Below are 19,745 nucleotides of genomic sequence, written 5' to 3' on the forward strand. Positions count from 1 at the left end.
GCACTGTAATCTAGGTGGCGAAATATGTATACCCATTATTTTATTTTTATTTCTTTCTTCATTTCTTTTATCGTTTGTATAGAAAAGTCGCAAATGGGGTTTTCCAAAGAGAAACCCAACTTTGCAACACATTTACCCTACCACAAGCTAGCTACATGCATAATACGGCTCCGCTGGTTTGGCTGGGCATCAACCTGTTCAGATATTTCATGCCAGACAGTTTCTGTTCACAGGAGGTATATAGTCACAGTGGATCCCTTCTAGTGCTGGACTGGATGCGGAAAGCTTCTATGTTATATTTAGTTTTCGACACGATGTTACCTCACGAAGCAACTGTACATGATCTATAAAACGACTTTGTGACGTCACAGGGTGGATACACGTATTTCCGATACACACGTTTCCGCCAGGAATCAGGCACAGTGACAAATTTCCCATCTAAATCTTAAACGGGACATACACTGGACGTACCGAATGTCGTCCCTCTGAGATATCCATGGGACATCCTCACAAAGTTTCACCGGGATATTTCCCTCTCCCGGATGTTATGGGATCGTGGGGATATCCGGATTATTTTGTGTGTTGTCTGGGACTTTGGCCCTCCATGAGCTGTGTCAGTTCCACCGTGGGAATCAAAATTTCCGACAGAACAACGCACAACCAAAATCCCTCGTTTCCGGTAGCCGTAGGTACCTCAAACCCTCGGCGTGGTGTTCAGTAATCCTTTTGGCATCCATGCGCTTGAACCCAGTCAGTTTATATCATGTGAAAGGTCATGTCTAAAGCTATCGGATGATACTAATCCAATGGTGGCATCCATCACCTGCAGGGGTCTCGCAATGGGCACACTTTACGTTTTTCGAAACTTCCACAACGTTCTTTTACCAATGAAAAGGATGTGACTTTCACACTGCCTGGGGGAGTGGCGGCAACCTGAAACAAAAGCGACGATGTTACCAGTGCATAAAGATCTTTACGAAGCGCTTCGTTTCTTCTCACTGCTTTGTCGGTATGTTCGTCGGACTGGGCTCTTCGTCAAGGGCGCACAGGCAACTCATGTACTCTCCCACAGTTTGAATGAGCCTGGCGGAACTGGGAGACCATTGGGTAAACGTAAAGTGATGCTCTGGGGACACTGTGGGTTCGAGTCCTACAGCTAGCTAACCTATTCAGTGACTTTCATCATACATCGTTAACTACAACAAGCTCACGCAGTGTGGTCATTCATTTCTCAGTCAGCGGGAGACCTGTAGCAAGGAAGAGGTTGAAGGTCGCGTGCTTGGTGATGGGGCGCGCAAGGCCACAGCCGTGTGGACCCTGCCCGATAAAAAAAAAAAAAAAGCGCTGCGCGTCTTTCAGGTAAAAATAAGATTGTCTCACTTGGCGTCTAAAGTGGACATGACGCCACTTTTTCAAAAATAATCAAGGAAATCGAAGATGGCATTTTTGAGAAAATTTAGATGCAACATTGGCAATTTTCGACTACCATCTGCGATTCTCAAGCTAATAAAACAGAAACCACTGGGCCGAGAAAAATGAACTCTCTACAGTACGAAAGTTCTTTCAAAGTCCTATCGAATGGCACTAAGCTCGATGTCCTCAGACGTTCTGTCATGACGCGAATTGGTAACAAAGTTTGGCCTTTTTGAACGTTTACGCCAAGTTTGGCATTTTTTAACAGAAACATTTTTTTGTCTGTGGCCCTGAGAGTTCTCTGGGTGGCTGTCGACAGTGTCTATAGAGCAGCCTATAATGACAAAAAACCTCCAGTTCCTAGGCATAAAATCAGCGGTGCTAGACACCGTCAAAGTCGGTCCAGAAGAAAGCGCGCTCAAGCAGCTTCAGACTTTCCTCCTCTCCCACGCGGAAACTACTCCACGCACGAGCGTCGCACGTGGTGTGATTTGCTTCGTATGAGCTATTTTTTCTGGCCGCATTAAAAAGTACGACTTTCACCCGTTGTTCGATTTAAAATGAAACTGCCCCCTATCCATTATGGGTGACGTCGCCAGGTACTTACTTCGCCGGGAGCTTGTTACTACGGGCCTCTCGAAGTTCAGCGACCGTCCGGAAGACTATAGGTCTTGGAAATCGGCATTTCGTAACACTACTAAAACCTTGGAATATCAGCCACAGAAGAGATGGATCTCCTGGTGAAGTGGCTGTGAAGGGAATCATCCGTGTACGCTAGAAGCTGTGCACATCGGAAACCCGGACATGGGACTTCAGGCGATCTGGGAACGGTTAGAAGGGCCTATGGTAGCCCAGACGCAATCGAAAACGCGCTAACAGACAGGCTTGAAAGGTTTCCGAGGACTAGGCAGTGACCGAGAGAAACTGAGGGAGCTGGGAGATTTACTCCAAGAACTCGAGTCAGCAACGGCAGATCCACGCTGGGTTCTCCTACCTAGACACCTCACGTAGGGTGAACCCTATTGCAGCGAAACTTCCTCTACATTTGCAAGAAAAATGGATCGCTCTAGGATCGAAATACAAGCAAGAACACCGTGTGTCTTTCCCACCGTTCTCTGTCTTCTCGGACTTCGTCCGAACCACAGCGAAGACAAAGAATGATCCAAGTTTCATAATCGGGCCCTCAAGCGATAATACAGGCAAGAAGGAGAAGACGTCCTCGTCGACAACGCAATCCTCTAAGAAATCGTCTGTAACGGTACATGGGACCACGATTACCGCTCAGGAAGACAGCTCAACAAGTCAAGTAGAAAGAACTCTGAAGAACCCGGAAGGAATGTGCCCCTTGCACAAGAAGCCACATAAGCTTAGCCGGTGTAGGACATTCCGTCAGAAACCTCATGCCGAGCGAAAGCGCTTGCTGTCAGAGTTCGGTGCGTGCTTTAAATGCTGTGCGATGACGCACAACGGGAAGAGCTGCGACTCAACGATACATTGCACAGGGTGCAACAGGGGCCACCACATTACGGCACTTCATCCTGAGAGCGTTAGTTCGCAAGCTCGACGCAGCGCCGGAACCACGTCGGCTGAGGAAGAGGGTTTCAACAGGGCATCCGCAGAGGTTACATCAAGCTGCACGGAAGTGCGTGGAGAAGCCAATTCGAGAGTATCCTGCTCAAAAATATGTCTCATCGAAGTGTACCCAGAAGAGCTCAGCCAGAACAAGCAGTTCCGATGTATGCAGTCATTGACGACCAAAGCAATAAGTCACTGGCCAGGCCCGAATTCTTCGAATGCTTCAACATTCACGGGTGTGAGTATCCATACACGCTCAGGACGTGCGCCGGAGTGGTTGAGACGTTGGGACGACGAGCTACCGGCTATGTTGTTGAAGGTATCAACAGTGGCACACGTCTGCCTTTACCAACGTTGACGGAGTGCGACCAAATTCCTAATGACAGGAATGAGATCCCAACACCGGACTTTGCTCGCAGACATCCACATGCCAAGGCAGTGGCAAATGTCATTCCGCCACTCGAACCCAATGCACACATCCTATACTGCTCCTAGGAAGGGATCTCGTTCAAGAGCACAAAGTGCGTCAGCAGCGCAACAACCCTAACCACGCTCCTTTCGCCCAGAAGCTGGACTTCGGGTGGGTCATAGTTGGGGACGTCTGTATCGAACGATTACGCAATTCACAGGTCAGTACCTTCGCCACAAGCGTGTTGCAAAACGCTCGTCCTTCCTACTTCAGGCCCTGCCCCAACCAAATGATTGTGGACGAAAAACCCTGTGTTGAGCATTCTACAAAAGAAGCCGTCCCGTCTCTTCCGCTGCTAAGCGACGACCAAACGGATCCCAGATACCCCCTATTCCAGATCACAAGAGATGACGAGAAGCTTACTCCGTCAATGAAAGACAAAGAATTACTGAGCTTGATGGACAGAGAATTCCACAGGGACACGTTACACAACTGAGCAGCCACTTTGCATTTTCGTATGCCCCGACGTGAACTTCCTGACAACCGAGAACAAGCGTTTTCTCGGTTCACTTCTTTACGTCGCACTCCGGAAAGGAACGCAGAAATGAAGCACTTCGTTGCCTTCATGCAGGATCTGCTCGAAAATGGCCACGCTGAGCCAGCACCACAAAGAAAAGAAGCCAAGCAATCTCGGTACCTCCCCAGCTTCGGTGTTTGCCACCCGCAGAAACCGAGCCAAATCCGGGTAGTTTTCGATTCAAGTACCAAGTACCAAGGTGTTTCGCTCAACGACTTGCTCCTTTCGGGACCGGACATGACAAATAGCCTGATCGGTGTGCTGCTCCGTTTTAGAAAGGAGGCTGTGGCGGTAACAGCTGACATCCAGCGAATGTTTTATTCCTTCTTCGTACGTGAAGACAGACTACCTGCGCTTCTTGTGGTTCCGAGACAACGACACTATCAAGGATGTCATTGAATACAGGATGTGTGTACATGCGTTTGGCAACACATGCTCCCCTCTATTGCGACCTACGGCTTAAGGCGCACCGCACAGGAGGGAGAGCAGGACTTTGGAGCGGACGTTCGACACTTAATCGAAAGAGACTTCTATGTCGACGACGGCCTCAAGTCCTTACCGACCGAAGAGGAGGCTATTGACTTACTCAAAGGGGCACAGCACATGCTGAAAGGAGCAAACATGCGGCTTCACAAGATTGCCTCTAACTCTGTGGAAATCGAGGGCGCCTTCCCATCCGGTGACTATGCCACGGACATTAAAGACATGGACTTCGACGGAGGTCACGTACCGATGCAGCAGAACCTTGGACTAAACTGGGACCTGAAGGCACGTTCACCTTCAAAGTGCCCGTAAAGGCACTCCGAATTCTCGACGCGGCGTACTATCCACTGTGAAAAGCCTATACGACACCCCTAGGATTGACAGCCCCACTGACGGTACAAGGTAGGCTGTTGCTGAGAGATATTTCTTATCCTGAGACTGGGATGCCACTCTCGAGCTGAATGACAACTGGCGAACGTGGCAAGACTCATTACATCTTGAACGGCTCAAGATACCACTCCAGTACACTGCAATCTCTCTCTCCGGCGCTCGTCGACGGGAAATCTGCGTCTTCTGCGATGCCTCAGAACAGGTCAATCGCCGCTGTAGCTTGCATCAGAGCCACAGATGCTGATGGAATGCAACACGTGGGTTTTGTGTTCGGAAAAGCGAAGCTAGCACCACGCCCCTACCAGACCATTCCAAGACTTGAGCTATGTGCCGCACTGCTCGCCGTCGATACCGCCGAGTTTGTCGTCAGCGAAATCGATGCTCACATTAAATTCTACACGGACAGCAAAGTTGTGCTCGGATACATCTTCAATCAATCGAGGCGTTTCTACGTCTATGTCAGGCAGCCGTGTGAACCGCATACCAGGATCTACGAAGCCCGAACAATGGCATTACGTTCCCACCGATCAGAAACCTGCAGATCACGCCACTAGAGCTGTCGCTGCAGATGCTTTGGCTAGCACGACTTGGCTGACAGGACCGAAATTTCTTCGGGAAAGTACGGACGCGCAGAGGAAGGGCACAGCCTTCCTGCTTTTTGAACCAGACGAGCACAAGGAAATCCGTCCTCAAGTGGCTGTCTCGGCAACTCGCGTAGGAAATCAACAACTGGGGGTTCATCGCTTCGAGCGCTTTTCGACATGGGCATCTTTCCTGCTGTCCGTGGCATACCTGGTGCATACCGCTCGTTCCTTTCATAACCCTTTGGCTGATTGTCACGGGTGGCATTAGTGCAGGAAACCTCGAAGCGCTGATGAGCTGAACGAGGCGAAGAAAGTCATCCTTCGCTGCGTCCAACACGAAGAATTTCCAGAAGCCGTCACAAGTCCCCGTGCGGACGCAGCTCAACAAAGTCTCATTTCGTCCAGCAACCCTTTGCGCAAACTCGACCCGTTCGTCCACAATCAGGGCCTGTTGAGAGTTCGTGGACGCCTACGAAACTCCGACCTCGACGATTCGGATCAATCGGATCACACTCGGAGATCACTAAAGGGTAGTACACGCATCTCGGAATCGAACTCGTGCCAGAAGCACAATGAAGCAATGTAATCCGGACTACTCTTTCCTGCTCTGGTGCCACTGGTGTCATCCGCATACTGCAGATCACCAAAGGGTAGTACACGCTTCTAGGAATCGAACTCGTGCCAGAAGCACAATGGAGCAATATAATCCGGACTACTCTTTCCTGCTCTGGTGCCACTGGTATCATCCGCATACTGCAGATCACTAAAGGGTAGTACACGCTTCTAGGAATCGAACTCGTGCCAGAAGCACAATGGAGCAATGTAATCCGGACTTCTCTTTCCTGCTTTGGTGCCACTGGTATCATCCGCATACTGCAGATCACTAAAGGGTAGTACACGCTTCTAGGAATCGAACTCGTGCCAGAAGCACAATGGAGCAATGTAATCCGGACTACTCTTTCCTTCTCTGGTGCCACTGGTATCATCCGCATACTGCAGATCACTAAAGGGTAGTACACGCTTCTAGGAATCGAACTCGCGCCAGAAGCACAATGGAGCAATATAATCCGGACTACTCTTTCCTGCTCTGGTGCCACTGGTATCATCCGCATACTGCAGATCACTAAAGGGTAGTACACGCTTCTAGGAATCGAACTCGCGCCAGAAGCACAATGGAGCAATGTAATCCGGACTACTCTTTCCTTCTCTGGTGCCACTGGTATCATCCGCATACTGCAGATCACCAAAGGGTAGTACACGCTTCTAGGAATCGGAACTCGTGCCAGAAGCACAATGGAGCAATATAATCCGGACTACTCTTTCCTGCTCTGGTGCCACTGGTATCATCCGCATACTGCAGATCACTAAAGGGTAGTACACGCTTCTAGGAATCGAACTCGTGCCAGAAGCACAATGGAGCAATGTAATCCGGACTTCTCTTTCCTGCTTTGGTGCCACTGGTATCATCCGCATACTGCAGATCACTAAAGGGTAGTACACGCTTCTAGGAATCGAACTCGTGCCAGAAGCACAATGGAGCAATGTAATCCGGACTACTCTTTCCTTCTCTGGTGCCACTGGTATCATCCGCATACTGCAGATCACTAAAGGGTAGTACACGCTTCTAGGAATCGAACTCGCGCCAGAAGCACAATGGGGCAATGTAATCCGGACTACTCTTTCCTGCTTTGGTGCCACTGGTATCATCCGCATACTGCAGATCACTAAAGGGTAGTACACGCTTCTAGGAATCGAACTCGTGCCAGAAGCACAATAGGGCAATGTAATCCGGACTACTCTTTCCTGCTCTGGTGCCACTGGTATCATCCGCATACTGCAGATCACTAAAGGGTAGTACACGTTTCTAGGAATCGAACTCGTGCCAGAAGCACAATGGAACAATGTAATCCGGATTACTCTTTCCTACTTTGGTGCCACTGGTATCATCCGCATACCGCAGATTACTAAAGGGTAGTACACGCTTCTAGGAATCGAACTCGTGCCAGAAGCACAATGGAGCAATGTAATCCGGACTACTCTTTCCTGCTTTGGTGCCACTGATATCATCCGCATACTGCAGATCACTAAAGGGTAGTACACGCTTCTAGGAATCGAACTCGTGCCAGAAGCACAATGGAGCAATGTAATCCGGATTACTCTTTCCTACTTTGGTGCCACTGGTATCATCCGCATACCGCAGATTACTAAAGGGTAGTACACGCTTCTAGGAATCGAACTCGTGCCAGAAGCACAATGGAGCAATGTAATCCGGACTACTCTTTCCTGCTTTGGTGCCACTGATATCATCCGCATACTGCAGATCACTAAAGGGTAGTACACGCTTCTAGGAATCGAACTCGTGCCAGAAGCACAATGAAGCAATGTAATCCGGACTACTCTTTCCTGCTCTGGTGCCACTGGCATCATCCGCATACTGCAGATCACTAAAGGGTAGTACACGCTTCTAGGAATCGAACTCGTGCCAGAAGCACAATGAAACAATGTAATCCGGACTACTCTTTCCTGCTCTGGTGCCACTGGTATCATCCGCATACTGCAGATCACTAAAGGGTAGTACACGCTTCTAGGAATCGAACTCGTGCCAGAAGCACAATGGAGCAATGTAATCCGGACTACTCTTTCCTGCTTTGGTGCCACTGGTATCATCCGCATACTGCAGATCACTAAAGGGTAGTACACGCTTCTAGGAATCGAACTCGTGCCAGAAGCACAATGAAGCAATGTAATCCGGACTACTCTTTCCTGCTCTGGTGCCACTGGTATCATCCGCATACTGCAGATCACTAAAGGGTAGTACTGTGAGATAACTGCCGGTAACCGGCGCCCTCTATGTCACATGCTTTTGTATCGCTCTGACGAGCCTTTCTTTGCTCTCTTGGATGTCGCACGCCGAGCCGATCGGGTGTGCATCTCATGTGTTGCAGTATATGTTACCCAAATAAAGCCGTATTCCTAACGTTCCTACCTCGGCCCGTCCCTAACCCTCTCACAAGTGGCGCAGTCAACTCAAAATGCTGTGTGCCGCCACAGTCTCCAGCCACGACACCCCAAGTTCGTAAGCAAAAGTAGCAAAGGTTCTTCAGTTCGCTGCCATATTGCCGCCTTTGTTCTCCTTCGCGCCAAAAAGCCCAAGCATGCCTTTCATAAATTGGAGCGAAGCCACGCCAGAGGAACTTTCACAACTACGAGTGGAATTCATTCGGGACGAATTGGAACGTCGCAGCTTGGAAACCACCGGGAGTAAGGAAGAAGTAATCCAACGGCTCACCGCCGCTATTACGGCCGACCGCGAAGCTGCCTCAGACAACACCGATCCTCCACCAACGCAATTGCCGCCCGGATTTCAGAACGGTGTCCCTGACAGAACAGCAGGATCGTCCAGCGAAAGCACGAGATTGCAGCAGATGCAAGCCCTCCTAGAACAAAGCATTGCCCTTCTGTCAGTGGCAAGCAGCCAGCAACGGGGACTACAGGTGACAACGTTGCCGGATTTATCGACCTCCATCGCTGTATTTTCTGGCGACAAGGGCACTAGCGTTTCGGCATGGATCCACGACCTTGAAAGAACACAGCAACTCGCGCAGTGGGACGATGCCACACTTCACGCCATTGGCATCAGTAAATTGAAAGGTACGGCAGCTAACGGGCATGCCATAAATGGGTCCAGCTGCAAAACGTGGTCAGATTGGAAATCGGCCCTCATCGCTCAGTTCAGCGAAAGCTTCTCCGTCATTGAGTGGCAGGAACGAATCCTCACACGTGCCCAGAACCATGACGAGAGCTTACAGCATTACACTTTTGCCAAGTTAAGACTTCTGAGCCAAAGTCCAGTGCCTCTTACAGAGAAGCAAATGATTGACTATGTTGTTCATGGTATTAGCGACCGTCAGATTCAAGCTGCCATTACAGTGCAACAACCTGCGTCGCTAGCTGACCTTCTAAAGACCGCTGGTGACCTCGATCGAAACGTCAGCCACATACCTCCTCGCAAAAGGGACAGCTTAGATGCACTAGCTTCAGAAACAGACAAAGAAGCTTCAACCAAGCCCCAAGCTCCGCCATCATCAGCCCACAAACCTAAGCAGAACTCTCAAAAACCACCTGTCCGTATATCAGCCCTGCCTCAGCAAGAACAAGCAACCAGATATCTAGCCATTGGTGCCAAGCATGGTGCACCTGCCTATCGGCCAGGACAGAAGTTAGAGGATGCTGTCTGCTACAATTGCCGTCAGACTGGACATCTCGCATCTCGTTGCCCAGAGCCACGACCACAGCGTACCTCCACACAGAGCTCATCTAAAGTGACCCCAGGTGTGACACCTAGCCTGTCGTGTCGCGCGTCTTCCCCAGACTACGCTGATGGATCCAAGGTCCAGTGCTCAGTGGTACAAGCTCATGTTTCGGGACTCGGTAACATTGACGCCTTCCCAGACAGCGGGTCAAAAGTTACAGTCCTCTCCTCTGAGATTGTGAAGTCTACACAGATTTTACCCTGGACCAAAGCTCCCCTGCTTGTTGTGGGCGGAGGTGTCGTAACACCAGCCGGGGCACTATGTGCTCGTATTTCTGTTGGAGACATCTCTGGTGTAGTAGAGGCTGCAGTCATAGTCAACAACACCCTGCCTCTAATTCTAGGTGAAGACTGGCTTGAAGCCGCCCACGCTGAACTTCACGTAAAGCCTCCCAGGCCAACCGAGCTCCACGTGCCCGAGCGCAGGATTACGATTCAGTGTAAAGAAAAGATCATGCCAAGGATGTCAAACGCCGTCTTGCTTTTAGGGTCCGCATTGTCAAAGTGTGTCAGCCCACCATGTCTTGCGGATTCTCTTCAGACTGAACTTCTGCCCTCAGACGCCCAACCGCCTTGGTCTGTCCTTGAAGTGACTGACATCAAGCCTTACTGTATGCTTCAGGTCTCGTGCACAACATTAAGTGACTCCACTTCACTCAGCAACGGGACTTTACCATGTTCTGTGGAGCCTCTCCTCCAAAACGTTGCATTAGGCCCGCAACTCTCTCCAGAAGAGAAACAACAAGTTGTAAGGGTTCTGCGGTGCCATAAGGACCTCTTCTCTACTGACTCCCAAGACCTGGGACTCTATGAAGGTGTAGAGCATGAAATTAACCTCATCCCTGGGAGTACACCATACAGCCACCAGCCATATCGTTACACGCTTGATGACAGACAGTTCATTGAGTCGCAAGTCAGTGAACTCATCGAAAAGAACATCGTTGTGCCGTCTTCGAGTCCATGGGCCTTTCCTGTGGTTGTCGTGTCGCGAAACAATAAGAAACGTTTATGTGTGAACTACATCCCTCTCAACAGAATGACAGAGACTGTCGTCCAACCCCTGCCCAGGGCTGATGACATAATGGATGGCATTGGAGGCTGTTCTATCTTCGCTGCCCTTGATTTGAGGTTTGCCTATTGGCAGATTCGTGTCCGTGCTTGTGACCAGCCAAAAACATCATTCGTGACTCACTCCGGCACCTATCAATGGACACGAATGCCCTTTGGGCTCAAAAATGCCCCAGCAACATTCCAGAAAGCCATGAATGACATTTTTTCTCAGCTCAAACTTCGGCACCCTAAGTGTGGCGTCCGAACTTACCTTGATGACATCTTGCTCTTCGCCACTACTTTTACAGAGTTTGTTGAACTTTTGGACGAAGTTCTTGGCCTGCTACAGACCAGTGGGTTGAAGGTGTCTCTGGACAAATGCCGATTCGGCATGGAATCGATCAAGTTCCTTGGATTTGTTTTGTCTCGTTCAGGCAAACAACCTGACCCACAAAAGGTAGAAGCCTTGCTCAAGATTCCTAAACCAACTACGCCGAAGGAACTATGGTCTTGGCTCCAAGCAGAAAATTTTTATCGCCGATTTATTCGTGACTTTTCGAAAACTGCTGCCCCTCTGCAAGCCCTAGTCCGCACAGGAAATTTCGAGTGGACACCTGAATGCGAGTCGTCATTCGAAGCCCTTCGCACAGCACTGACGTCTCCACCTTTACTTGGACACTTCCGACAATCAGCCGCCACTACAGTCGCAACTGACGCATCCGCCGTCGCCATTGGAGCAGTCCTGTCCCAGACCCAAGACACAAGAGAGGTTGTCATTGAGTATGCAAGCCGCGCATTGACAACGGAGGAAAAGAAACAACACAGTAACGTGTGGGAGGCTATCGGCGTCCATTGGGCGGTTACGATAAAATTTCGTCACTACCTCATGGGTCACAAATTCCGCCTACTGACTGACAATTGGACGGTAGCTTGTCTGACAACCAACAACAAACCATCTCGCAGATTCAACACAATTCTTCTTGATCTGACAGAATTCGAATTTACCGTCGCGCATCGCCCTGGTCGTCACAATACAGTTCCTGACATGCTTTCTCGCCTGTCTTGTGCCATCGTGTCGCCGACCACCACACTATCGCTCATGCAGCGTGCAGATGACCAGTGTTGTGACATTCGACGCAATCTCGCCACTGACGATCGTCTTCAACAAGACTTCGTTGTCATTGACGACATCCTGTATCGTCGTTCCCTCTCTGGCAACAATGCTATTGTCGTCCCTGCGAAAGCCCGTCAAGCAGTCCTTGAACTTGTGCACGATGGGAGTGGACATATGGCAGTGCTCGTACCTTGGCCAAAGTTCGCGAACGATACTGGTGGGCCCAGCTAGCATCATCTGTGTCAACGTACGTAACAGCGTGCCAAACCTGCCAACAAAACAATCGCGCCACGACCAAGTCAGTTGGCAAAATGTGTTCTATGCCAGTGAGCGACACTCCTTTCAGTATCTTGGCACTCGACCTTGTCACAATGCCACCAACACAGACCTACAAGTATATTTTAAATGTTATTGATTTCGCAACACGGTACATTGTGCCTGCAGCTGTCACGTCGACATCAACCAAAGAAGTCATCAGTCATCTCCAGTCCATCTTCTACCGCTTTGGCTGCCCCGACCACATCCTTTCTGACCATGCCGCAGGATTTCAGTCACATCAGTACCAACAGTTCCTAAGCCTACACGGTGTTCAGGCTCACTATTCTGTAGCATACCGCGCTGCCAGCAATGGTATGGTGGAACGTAGCAACGGAACTCTTGTAGCCGCGCTGCGCAAGGCATGTAGTGACCAACCAGATCAGTGGCCCAAGAAGCTCTTTGAAGTCGCGTTGGCTATTAATACATCCTACAATGCTAGTTCTCAGTTTTCCCCCTTTCATCTTCTCTTTGGTTACCTCCCAAAGCTTCCGCGACAAAAACACCGCCCGTATAGTCAGACAACATTGCAAGAGCGCATCCTGAACATGGTTGAAAATCGTTCCCAACAGCCCACAACAGCGAAAATGCGCAAGCAGCCAGGAAAAGGCTGTATGATACCACGCATCGCAACCACAACTTCGAACCGGGCCAAGTGGTCTGGGTGCGCCGCCAGGAACCTGTGCTTCACGGAGCGGAAAAACTAGCACCAAGGTTTAAGGGCCCATATCTAATCACCGAGCAAAAGACGCCAGTCACGTTTGTAGTTCAGCGAATAACTGGCACCTCCCAACCCCTCCCAACGTGATCAACGAACTGTTCACGCATCTCAACTAAAGCCATTTGTGCCCCCATACGTGGCACCATATCTGGTGGATGCTGATACTCAAACCCCAACAGCATCACCCGTATTGGAAGAATCAACACCGCAGGTCTCCACCTTACCAGCTGCTGAGCCAGTTGAAGATACACCCACAACAGGACAACCCACCGACAGCTTCCCTACAGAGGAATCCACAAGCCAACGTCCACAGCGCCAGCGTCGGCCACCTCGACACCTGATGGACTATGCTGTAGAGACTCTGTAGTTTTTTTACTGTCAACAAGGAATATATCGTCAAAAAGGGGGTGGGATGTGAGATAACTGCCGGTAACCGGCGCCCTCTATGTCACATGCTTTTGTATCGCTCTGACGAGCCTTTGTTTGCTCTCTTCGATGTCGCACGCCGAGCCGATCGGGTGTGCATCTCATGTGTTGCAGTATATGTTACCCAAATAAAGCCGTATTCCTAACGTTCCTACCTCGGCCCGTCCCTAACCCTCTCACAGTACACGCTTCTAGGAATCGAACTCGTGCCAGAAGCACAATGGAGCAATGTAATCCGGACTACTCTTTCCTGCTTTGGTGCCACTGGTATCATCCGCATACTGCAGATCACTAAAGGGTAGTACACGCTTCTAGGAATCGAACTCGTGCCAGAAGCACAATGGAGCAATGTAATCCGGACTACTCTTTCCTGCTGTGGTGCCACTGGTATCACCGCATACTGCAGATCACTAAAGGGTAGTACACGCTTCTAGGAATCGAACTCGTGCCAGAAGCACAATGGAGCAATGTAATCCGGACTACTCTTTCCTGCTGTGGTGCCACTGGTATCACCGCATACTGCAGATCACTAAAGGGTAGTACACGCTTCTAGGAATCGAACTCGTGCCAGAAGCACAATGGAGCAATGTAATCCGGATTACTCTTTCCTACTTTGGTGCCACTGGTATCATCCGCATACCGCAGATTACTAAAGGGTAGTACACGCTTCTAGGAATCGAACTCGTGCCAGAAGCACAATGGAGCAATGTAATCCGGACTACTCTCTCCTGCTTTGGTGCCACTGGTATCATCCGCATACTGCAGATCACTAAAGGGTAGTATACGCTTCTAGGAATCGAACTCGTGCCAGAAGCACAATGGAGCAATGTAATCCGGACTACTCTTTCCTGCTGTGGTGCCACTGGTATCATCCGCATACTGCAGATCACTAAAGGGTAGTACACGCTTCTAGGAATCGAACTCGTGCCAGAAGCACAATGGAGCAATGTAATCCGGACTACTCTTTCCTGCTGTGGTGCCACTGGTATCATCCGCATACTGCAGATCACTAAAGGGTAGTACACGCTTCTAGGAATCGAACTCGTGCCAGAAGCACAATGGAGCAATGTAATCCGGACTACTCTTTCCTGCTGTGGTGCCACTGGTATCATCCGCATACTGCAGATCACTAAAGGGTAGTACACGCTTCTAGGAATCGAACTCGTGCCAGAAGCACAATGGAGCAATGTAATCCGGACTACTCTTTCCTGCTGTGGTGCCACTGGTATCATCCGCATACTGCAGATCACTAAAGGGTAGTACACGCTTCTAGGAATCGAACTCGTGCCAGAAGCACAATGGAGCAATGTAATCCGGATTACTCTTTCCTACTTTGGTGCCACTGGTATCATCCGCATAACGCAGATTACTAAAGGGTAGTACACGCTTCTAGGAATCGAACTCGTGCCAGAAGCACAATGGAGCAATGTAATCCGGACTACTCTTTCCTACTTTGGTGCCACTGGTATCATCCGCATAACGCAGATTACTAAAGGGTAGTACACGCTTCTAGGAATCGAACTCGTGCCAGAAGCACAATGGAGCAATGTAATCCGGACTACTCTTTCCTGCTGTGGTGCCACTGGTATCATCCGCATACTGCAGATCACTAAAGGGTAGTACACGCTTCTAGGAATCGAACTCGTGCCAGAAGCACAATGGAGCAATGTAATCCGGACTACTCTTTCCTGCTGTGGTGCCACTGGTATCATCCGCATACTGCAGATCACTAAAGGGTAGTACACGCTTCTAGGAATCGAACTCGTGCCAGAAGCACAATGGAGCAATGTAATCCGGACTACTCTTTCCTGCTGTGGTGCTACTGGTATCATCCGCATACTGCAGATCACTAAAGGGTAGTACACGCTTCTAGGAATCGAACTCGTGCCAGAAGCACAATGGAGCAATGTAATCGGGACTACTCTTTCCTGCTGTGGTGCCACTGGTATCATCCGCATACTGCAGATCACTAAAGGGTAGTACACGCTTCTAGGAATCGAACTCGTGCCAGAAGCACAATGGAGCAATGTAATCCGGACTACTCTTTCCTGCTGTGGTGCCACTGGTATCATCCGCATACTGCAGATCACTAAAGGGTAGTACACGCTTCTAGGAATCGAACTCGTGCCAGAAGCACAATGGAGCAATGTAATCCGGACTACTCTTTCCTGCTGTGGTGCCACTGGTATCATCCGCATACTGCAGATCACTAAAGGGTAGTACACGCTTCTAGGAATCGAACTCGTGCCAGAAGCACAATGGAGCAATGTAATCCGGACTACTCTTTCCTGCTGTGGTGCCACTGGTATCATCCGCATACTGCAGATCACTAAAGGGTAGTACACGCTTCTAGGAATCGAACTCGTGCCAGAAGCACAATGGAGCAATGTAATCCGGACTACTCTTTCCTGCTGTGGTGCCACTGGTATCATCCGCATACTGCAGATCACTAAAGGGTAGTACACGCTTCTAGGAATCGAACTCGTGCCAGAAGCACAATGGAGCAATGTAATCCGGACTACTCTTTCCTGCTGTGGTGCCACTGGTATCATCCGCATACTGCAGATCACTAAAGGGTAGTACACGCTTCTAGGAATCGAACTCGTGCCAGAAGCACAATGGAGCAATGTAATCCGGACTACTCTTTCCTGCTGTGGTGCCACTGGTATCATCCGCATACTGCAGATCACTAAAGGGTAGTACACGCTTCTAGGAATCGAACTCGTGCCAGAAGCACAATGGAGCAATGTAATCCGGACTACTCTTTCCTGCTGTGGTGCCACTGGTATCATCCGCATACTGCAGATCACTAAAGGGTAGTACACGCTTCTAGGAATCGAACTCGTGCCAGAAGCACAATGGAGCAATGTAATCCGGACTACTCTTTCCTGCTGTGGTGCCACTGGTATCATCCGCATACTGCAGATCACTAAAGGGTAGTACACGCTTCTAGGAATCGAACTCGTGCCAGAAGCACAATGGAGCAATGTAATCCGGACTACTCTTTCCTGCTGTGGTGCCACTGGTATCATCCGCATACTGCAGATCACTAAAGGGTAGTACACGCTTCTAGGAATCGAACTCGTGCCAGAAGCACAATGGAGCAGTGTAATCCGGACTACTCTTTCCTGCTGTGGTGCCACTGGTATCATCCGCATACTGCAGATCACTAAAGGGTAGTACACGCTTCTAGGAATCGAACTCGTGCCAGAAGCACAATGGAGCAGTGTAATCCGGACTACTCTTTCCTGCTGTGGTGCCACTGGTATCATCCGCATACTGCAGATCACTAAAGGGTAGTACACGCTTCTAGGAATCGAACTCGTGCCAGAAGCACAATGGAGCAATGTAATCCGGACTACTCTTTCCTGCTGTGGTGCCACTGGTATCATCCGCATACTGCAGATCACTAAAGGGTAGTATACGCTTCTAGGAATCGAACTCGTGCCAGAAGCACAATGGAGCAATGTAATCCGGACTACTCTTTCCTGCTGTGGTGCCACTGGTATCACCGCATACTGCAGATCACTAAAGGGTAGTACACGCTTCTAGGAATCGAACTCGTGCCAGAAGCACAATGGAGCAATGTAATCCGGATTACTCTTTCCTACTTTGGTGCCACTGGTATCATCCGCATAACGCAGATCACTAAAGGGTAGTACACGCTTCTAGGAATCGAACTCGTGCCAGAAGCACAATGGAGCAATGTAATCCGGATTACTCTTTCCTACTTTGGTGCCACTGGTATCATCCGCATAACGCAGATTACTAAAGGGTAGTACACGCTTCTAGGAATCGAACTCGTGCCAGAAGCACAATGGAGCAATGTAATCCGGACTACTCTTTCCTGCTTTGGTGCCACTGGTATCATCCGCATACTGCAGATCACTAAAGGGTAGTACACGCTTCTAGGAATCGAACTCGTGCCAGAAGCACAATGGAGCAATGTAATCCGGACTACTCTTTCCTGCTTTGGTGCCACTGGTATCATCCGCATACTGCAGATCACTAAAGGGTAGTACACGCTTCTAGGAATCGAACTCGTGCCAGAAGCACAATGGAGAAATGTAATCCGGATTACTCTTTCCTGCTTTGGTGCCACTGGAACGACCAGCATATTGCAGATACGACAGGATTTCACGAATTCCGGACGATTCACACGATTTCAGGAATGCAATTAAATCTCTCCCAGAAGCACAATAGAGTAATGTAATATGGATTACTGTTTACTGATTTGGTGCCAGTGGTATCACCGGAATATTTCCGATCAAAGGGGCGGTGCACACGCTTTTATGGATGGTTCGGTTAAAGGTCTGGTTCGAGGTTGCTGGTTAGGTTCATGTTCGTATTCAGCGCAACCAAAATAACGGTTTGAACTCGTATTAATCGGATCGAACCGGATTACGTGTGCTATGCTAATCAGTGTACCACGTGAAAGGTAACACAAGGTTGTCCCTCGTTCTCTTACACGCTAGCCTCTACACTTCATAGGTACAAAGAATGATGCAGTTCATAGGAGATCATCCTTTACTGAACCGAAAAGTGCTGGGAAGAGGCGTACAGGATACAATTGAACTCCACTGCAAAAAGCTATCGCCAATTTCTAAAGAAAAAAGAGAGAGAGAGAGAGAGCTCCCCTCTTCTGGTTCGGCGGTTGACGTTGTGCTGGTGTCAGAGCTCGACGTTCTGCTCCATGCTCTGGACCGCACGCCAACCTAGGGATTCGTTGTAGAAGACGGATTGTGCGTTGAACGGTTAGGATGAGGCTGCGCAAGGGGGTGAACACATCACCGCCATCTTCTGCCACGGAGTGCCTAACCTCTCGCCCCGCAAATATAACCCGGACGTCTTTCAGGAAGAGCAAGAGATTGTCAATCGAGTATTCTTACAGCATAAATCTTGCCCAGATTTCTGGTGCAAGATTGATGTATTGATGGTGAGATAGGGATTGCACGTAAACACTTAGCTGACCAAGGTTGCTGGCTGCCGCTTCCAACTAGACGGGGACGAAGACAGGACTATCTCGGTGGAAACCGGGTGGTGCATAACTCGTTGAGCTAGCAGGCGTCCAATATCTCCAAAGCCAAAATAAAGTTGTTGTTGTTGTTTTTTTTCTGGAAGAACCTTCGTATGTCAAGTGACGCGACGACACGATGATGCCGCAATTTTCTTCATGACGCAACGAATAAAATGCATGTCTTACCCTGCAACTGAAATATGTCCGTTACGTATTTTTAAGCTCTACACATATCGGACGGAGGCTCAACTCAAACTTGAATGCGGACCGCGTATAGTTTCTCAACACTACCCGTGAGCACGAATGAGATTGGCACCCCTGGCGTATAGCCAACGTAAATACGTGCTACCTATATCTACATGGTAAAGTCAACGTCTCTCTTACGTTGACAATCGACCATTGACCAGGTACAATTTCCACATTGATTAAGAGCTAGAATGCTGTATACAACGTTGTTCAACATCAGACAACATTCTCTGTTGACGGTAAGGGTAAGGGTAAGTTCACGGTATGGGTTCAGAAAGTAGTTTTGTAAGAGAATTCTCCATGTAACCTTGCACCTTAAAGAAATTAACGCAACCGGGGAAGCTTCGTGAAAAATCGGGTATGTCTGCTTCGCCTGAGGTGTCTAACAACGTCTTTAAGCTGTAAGCCTTATTGTTTGTGCAGGCAAGCCTGAACAAAAAGACACTTGTGCTGCGACTGCGAATGACGGTCACATGTGCTTGACACTAGATGAGGATGCTGGATGACCTGGGCAACCTCTTCCAGGGGACATGCCCACGGTTCTCTCTAATCATTGTGCTTCCGTTTCAGGTAATTCTGGTTTTAGTGGAGGACATCCGTCTGGGTTAGTGCTTATACAATATCTCATCCAGATGCGAAAGGCGTTCTTGCGTGGGAAATGCTATCCCGTTCCCCAATGTCCTGCGACTGGACTTGCTTCGTGCCTCAAGACACATTGGAAGTGCCAGGCAGTCATTATTACTGCGCGAATTGTACAACACAAGATATCCCTGAAAGAAAACTAGTGAAGGAACGTGGCTACGCTTGCGATGTCCTCTGCCTTTTCTTCAAATGCGTCCTTCAAAAAAAAAAAAAAATTCGCGCAATAACAGACGTTGATTTGCATTATGCGCCACGGCTCTCGCATCACTATAGAACATAGCGCTAGAATCAGTTAGTTTACTTCTGTTTTTCATTCTAGCGACTCGGTCGACGTCTACATCGGCCCTACGTAAGTGACTGAGCTTGCACACAAAAACCATGACTTATTTCATTACTCTGCATCTTTAACACGGAATCTTGCATGAGAAAACCTCCATCAAGGCAGAATCACATGAAACGCTCCGTGAGAAC

At 49.3% G+C, this 19,745-nt stretch overlaps 1 protein-coding gene across 2 annotated transcripts in view; it reads left to right on the top strand.

Moving 5' to 3' along the window:
- LOC135373792 (uncharacterized) overlaps nt 1–19,745 on the top strand; it is a 124,701-nt gene that overhangs the window by 12,450 nt on the left and 92,506 nt on the right. For both annotated transcript variants that reach the window (XM_064606859.1, XM_064606860.1), the window contains exons 3-4: nt 19,203–19,236; nt 19,594–19,623. In XM_064606859.1, coding sequence (XP_064462929.1) covers nt 19,203–19,236; nt 19,594–19,623 — 64 coding nt within the window. The remainder of the gene's footprint in view (nt 1–19,202; nt 19,237–19,593; nt 19,624–19,745) is intronic.

Source organism: Ornithodoros turicata, unplaced genomic scaffold, assembly GCF_037126465.1.
Source record: "Ornithodoros turicata isolate Travis unplaced genomic scaffold, ASM3712646v1 Chromosome32, whole genome shotgun sequence".
Classification (NCBI taxonomy): domain Eukaryota; kingdom Metazoa; phylum Arthropoda; class Arachnida; order Ixodida; family Argasidae; genus Ornithodoros; species Ornithodoros turicata.